A 5,689-nucleotide genomic window follows, 5' to 3' on the forward strand; every position below is an offset into this window, starting at 1 on the left:
TATTATACTAGCACATATTATACTAGCACATATGCCTATGTGTTACATCGAAAGAGAAAAAAATATGTGTGCTTAAATTAAATTTAATGGGAAGCAGAGTGGAGCTAGCTACAACCGAGTCTGAATTAAAAAACCTTCCTATTTGCCGTTGTACTAAAAGACTTTAGGATTCACGTTGCGCCGGTCCAACGATTTCAGAGGCTTCCTACTACTGCCATCCTCTTTGAAGCTGGGCGAAGGAACTTACACTTCTCCCCTCCGGAAGCCATATGTAGCTTCAAGTAGTTAAAGGCATGTGGATGCATAGGAAGATGAGTATATGTTGAATGTTGAGAGAGCGGCGTTTCTGAGAAGGGCGGCAGCTGATCACATTATCGTGGACGTTGGTCCAGCTCTTGGGATGAGCGCTAGTGGGTTCAGGTCAGCATATACGGTGTCCTGAAAATGATATCGCGCGGTGGAATACGGAAGTGAAACAGTAGTGTACGCCAGCTCCCGGGCATGTTCTTTAGAAACGCCCGTTACATTGACGAGCCGAGCCGTGGCTCAGGACTGTAAAGACAACCTGACCCCCAATCAGACATGCAATGACGCCGTATGATGCGAACAAGCCTCCGTCAAGGTCGCACTAAATGCTGTTTGGTAGGTCAATAGTGGGACAGCCGGAGATATCATGGTCTCACTGTTGCATTTTGAGTACTACCTCCCTCTCATCCCCCTTCCTCGACTGCCTACCCAACTAAAACGGCGGGAGGCGAATCAATGGTGGCGGAGGGGAGTGCGATGATGTCTGCGGACGAACTGCATAATGGGCTAGAATTTCTCCTACATCCAGTTGACAGGTACGATGCTTATCTCAGTATTCTATTCTATTCGATCCAGATAGGCATGAGGAGGAAAAATGCCTGATGCTCTTTCGTTTTCCCCGTTATGCCGTAGATTCCCGCTGACAGAAGTCACTGCTGATGTTGAGCAGCCAGATCCACCGGCGCTCATGGACGTCCGGCGGTCAGCGCCGCCTACTGCCGACTCTTCTTGTGCCGTTGTGGTTGGCCACCTCGGTGTCTCCTCTGGGCATAACAGATCTGCTGGCAAGAGGCCGCTTTCACCAACCAAATCCGCCGAGTCCACTAGGAAGGTTAACCCCGAGGCACCAGGATGGACAAGAAGGTATACCTCTGATTCAGTTGTTCTATTTCACTTGCACATTTTGAGAACATATGTGAGAATTATGTCCGTTAGCATGTGTCAGCTGAAGTGATGCTCCAAAAAAGTTAGATCAATTCTGAACTTGACATTATCTGCTCGGATTGTAAAAAAAGCTTCAACAACTAATAAAAAGAGTGGTTTAAAATTCAGGCTGCGAATTGGGCGCGCTCCTCTGGACAGAGTGCCATGTGCCGGTAGAGTTACTCCTTTGGAAGAAACCATAAGGAGATATGCTGACAAACCTTCGGAAAATGTAGTAAAACCAAAGATTGGGATGAGTTTTGATTCCCTCGGCGAAGCGTATGATTTCTATAACCTATATTCTTGGGAGCTTGGGTTTCAAATACGAAATGGCAAGAGTCGTTTAAATGTCGAAAGGACTAAATGTATGCAAGAGATTGTCTGCGGATGCTCCGTCAGCACTTCAAAACTCACATAAAGATCATTATATTTCGGGGTTTTTAAATAATTTAGACCACTACATTTCATTTTTTTAGTTTTGACGAATGGAAAAATGTTTGCAGGGGAAACACGAGCAACAGAATAGCCGTTCTTGCTGCTGCGAGTGCCATGCGATGGTCAGATTACTAAGAGCTGTAGACAATGGATGGTACATTGCTGAGCACTGGTCAAGCCACAATCATTCCATGTCTCTTACATGCAGAGAAAAAGTTCATTGGCCGTCCCTCAAACACATAGACGTGTACACAAAAGATTTGGTGAAGCATCTAAGGGCGAACAATGTGAACCTCAGCAAGGTGTATAGCATAGTTGGCAGCTTCTTTGGTTCATCACATAGCGTGTCTTTTACAAAAAGGTCATTACGCAATCTGTGTGGATGAATAAGCCGAGACCAAGCTGACGATGATGTCAACAAAACCTTAGTTGTGTTCAAAGAGATTCAGCCGAATGACCCGGAATTCACGTACATGGTCCAGGGTGATGAGGAAAGCAGAATAAAAAAACTTATGTGGACAAACGGAAACAGCAAGTTGCAGTACAAGTTCTTTGGTGATGTTATTACATTCGACGTATCGGACCAACTTGTATGACATGCCCTTTGCTTTGTTCGTTGGTGTGAACAATCACTTTCAAAGCATAATACTTCCTGGTGTCCTGATGCGTGATGAGCAAGTCGAGAGCTTCTAGTGGGTATTTTCTGAATTCATCAACATGATGGGCGGGAAGCATCCACGAACAATATTGACAAGTGTGTGCGAAAAGCTTGAAAATAACGATGCATATGTAGATATGTAGTACTGGATAAATGCAAAAAAAAAATGACTATGTTTGCCATGTTGTCCACATTGTAGATCAAGCAAGATCCAGGGAGATAGCGATCAAGAGTGAGCTCCCTGATACTGTGCACAGGTGGTGCAAGTGGCATGTTCCTAAGAAAGCAAAGGAGAACCTTGGCCCACTATACATAAGCAAAAGCGAGTTCAGGGCTGAATTTCACAAAGTCATGAATCACATGATAAGTGTGGAGGAACTTGAGACTGCATGGGGTGCACTTGTTGAGAAATACAATTTGAAAACCCACAATTACATGACAAACCTTTACAAGATACGTCGAAAGTGGGCGAAGCCGTACTTCAAAGGTGTCTTCTGTGCCAAAATGACTAGCACCCAGCGCAGCGAGAGCGTCAACAACATGCTGAAGATTTACATGCCGCCATCTAGCCCAATGCATGTATTCGTGCGCCAGTACACGAGGCTTCAATTCGACTGTGAATCAGATGAGAGCTACCAAGAGAAAAGAACAAGGATTGTGAGTCAGATTTACTTCCCCGTTCTTCCATTACTCCTTTTTTGGGTATGTGCGATTATGATCCAAGGAAAGAATGACTAATTGTCTCTTTTCTGTGGTGCTTTCCCAGAGTGGTGCTGTGATGAGGACCAACATTTCTATCGAAAGGCACGCGAGTAAGATTTATACAAGAAAGATGTTTGAATTATTTGGTGAGAATCTGTTCGAAGGTGGTTCATACCAAGTTGAGGAATTGCAAAAGAAAAAGAAATATATCGCAAGGCACAATGACGCTGAAAAAAGAGAGAAGTGAAGCAAGGTGGAATATGTAGTGACAATACCGAAAGAAGGTGATTAGTTCGATTGTGAATGCAGGCAGTTTGCCCACTTGGGGATGCTTTGCTGCCATGCCTTGAAGGTTAATTGCTCACTAAAAACTTACATGTGATTTTTCTCGTCAAGTATGATTACATATCACTTGTGGGGGCTTACTTGTTTCATCCTTAACTCATGTGATGGACTACATTGGCGTGGAGGAGATACCTAAATGGCACATCTTAAAAAGGTGGACAAAAGATGCTAGAGACATCTTGCCACAACACATTGCTCATTTCCAAAAAGACCAGGCTGCTAATCAATCATTTACCTGTCGGAGTTCGACTCTGTACCTGCATTCTATGGAACTGGTGAGGATTGGAGACTCGTCAGTCGCGGCATACGAGCTGGTACTAGGGAAGATCAAAGACCTAATACTGGAGGCATCTCCTTTGGGTGAAAACATAGATGGACTAGGGATTGAGGATAGGATAGCTGTAGAAGCAAGCAGAAAGAAAAACATTGATGCGGAAATGGTTGACAATGAGAACAACATGACCATGTCTGGCAATTGGGATGCGCTCGCTGGACTGTCAGCTCCAACCAAAAAAACATGGCGTTGGGAGACCAAGCTCGAGCAGAGAGAAAGCACCATATGAAGGTCTGAGCAAGAGGACAAGGTTCTGCAGTATGTAAAAGAGGACCACCTGCCCAGAGAGGGGTGATGTTCCTAAGTAACCTCGCAAGCCTATCACTTGCAAGAATTGCAGTGTTACAGGGCACTGACGTACCTCATGCACTAGGCTGCTTATGCCCAATAATCTTAGGATTTGTGCTGAACTTATGTACTAGTAGAATAATCGATGACTTTCCTAGTGTGTTACCTGTGGATGAATTTCCCATGCTTGATCGTCTTGACTGTAAACTAGTTGCCTTGAGCTGAAGTTGTTGTGTATGAACCGATAAAAACTGAAATTACCAAACAGTGTGGTAGTAGACCATGTGTGATGCCAAAATAATAGCTGACTGCAAACAAGGTGTGAAAAAAAATCATAGAGCATTCATTGGTAATTTCAGCCGTGCAATGCGGTGCTACTTGACCATGAAAATCCCTGATGATGGTTGTTTTGCTGCTGGCGCCTGGAGGTGCATACAAAATGGGCAAGCTGAGTGCTAGTCTGCAGGTATTTTTTTGAATATACGAGGTGCTGGTAGAATATTGAATGCCTTATTACACGTGTCAGTATGCGCCCCATGCTTTCAAATTTGAAAGTGCATACTGCGCTTCCACTTGGACGGCTTCGCATTACTTAAGGAGTTGAGCAGCAATGAACTCTTGCCAAAAAGGGATAGGTAGGCTCAGGAAACAAACTGACCCATCCACTCTCATCCCGTACCACTACGACATTGCCGTGTAACAGCAAATCAATGCGTGGGCCCATTGTCGAATACCCCATGGAATACGCGAGTCACGTACGCTTGTGAATACGAGAATCCACGTGCATCCCAAGAAGAGCCAAAGGCTAAGGTACCGGCCTTAGCTGTGCAGGATTAGAAACAAATTTTCGGAATGTTGATGTAATCATAACACATAGATTATTACCAGCACAAAGCATTTGCTATGTTAAAATGGTATAATGGTAGCCTGTTGTATCACGGATCATGATATTGCTACAAATTTGTGTAAGCAAAAATAAAAAAAAGAAACATGAACTGCCATATTCATTCGGAAGGAAAACAACACCTTGCTCAAATAAAAAAATCTATCAAACGAAGACACTGTTATTCATAAATATCTAGTGTAGATGACAATGCAGTTAAGTGATGGAGAATAAAATTGGAAATGAACATGGCCCAATCTAGACGAATAGATATTAGCTAGGAGAACCAGTTAAATTGTCTTGTAAAAACATACCAAGAAAAGTGGAAGTGATGGAGCACAACAGTAGCAGATAATCATTAATGTGATGGAACATCTGTTCACATAGTAATAATCTGTCAAATGCCATGAAGCATCAGAAACTACATGATGTTACAACAAGAACAACATTCAGTTCTACAGAAAAGTTGAAGTCCACTCAATTGTTTACACTATATAACTTAGAAATACGTATTGACAATCAAAAGTGCTTCCTGTAAAAAAAATATCAAAGGTTCTGCACCTCCATGAGCTTCCTTTTGAACACGCCACCTCACAAGTTAGTTATAGAAACGGAGACATGGCGTGATTCCTACATAAAGCTCCTCAACTGAAGAATGTCACAACAGCAAATACATCAACTCGATGCTTCACTATTTTCTTTCAAATCAGCCGCCTATGCAGGAAGGAAGCGAAAGGGGAGGAGGGGAGAGGGGTGAAATTTAAGAAATAAAGCTTTACTATGTGCAACATCCATATTTTCCGAGGTTCAAATT

The 5,689-nt window shown here is 43.2% G+C and overlaps 1 protein-coding gene across 3 annotated transcripts; it reads left to right on the top strand.

Moving 5' to 3' along the window:
- Positions 1 to 452: 452 nt before the first annotated feature.
- LOC123061209 (protein FAR1-RELATED SEQUENCE 5) lies at positions 453 to 4,285 on the top strand. 3 transcript variants are annotated; one of them, XM_044484188.1, is made up of 5 exons: positions 453 to 842; positions 940 to 1,170; positions 1,360 to 1,509; positions 1,734 to 2,980; positions 3,090 to 4,285. In XM_044484188.1, the coding sequence occupies exons 1-4, from the start codon at positions 763 to 765 to the stop codon at positions 1,798 to 1,800; spliced, it is 528 nt and encodes a 175-aa protein (XP_044340123.1). In that variant the 5' UTR covers positions 453 to 762; the 3' UTR covers positions 1,801 to 2,980; positions 3,090 to 4,285. The 3 variants fall into 3 exon arrangements, 2 of the variants coding, with proteins under 2 accessions (XP_044340123.1, XP_044340122.1); XM_044484187.1 differs by lacking the exon at positions 1,360 to 1,509 and having other exon boundaries at positions 548 to 842; positions 1,734 to 2,419; positions 2,523 to 2,980; XR_006428761.1 differs by lacking the exon at positions 1,360 to 1,509 and having other exon boundaries at positions 541 to 842; positions 977 to 1,170.
- The last annotated feature ends 1,404 nt before the right edge of the window (positions 4,286 to 5,689 follow it).

The sequence above is a fragment of the Triticum aestivum genome, chromosome 3A (genome assembly GCF_018294505.1).
Source record: "Triticum aestivum cultivar Chinese Spring chromosome 3A, IWGSC CS RefSeq v2.1, whole genome shotgun sequence".
In the NCBI taxonomy this organism is placed as follows: Eukaryota; Viridiplantae; Streptophyta; class Magnoliopsida; order Poales; family Poaceae; genus Triticum; species Triticum aestivum.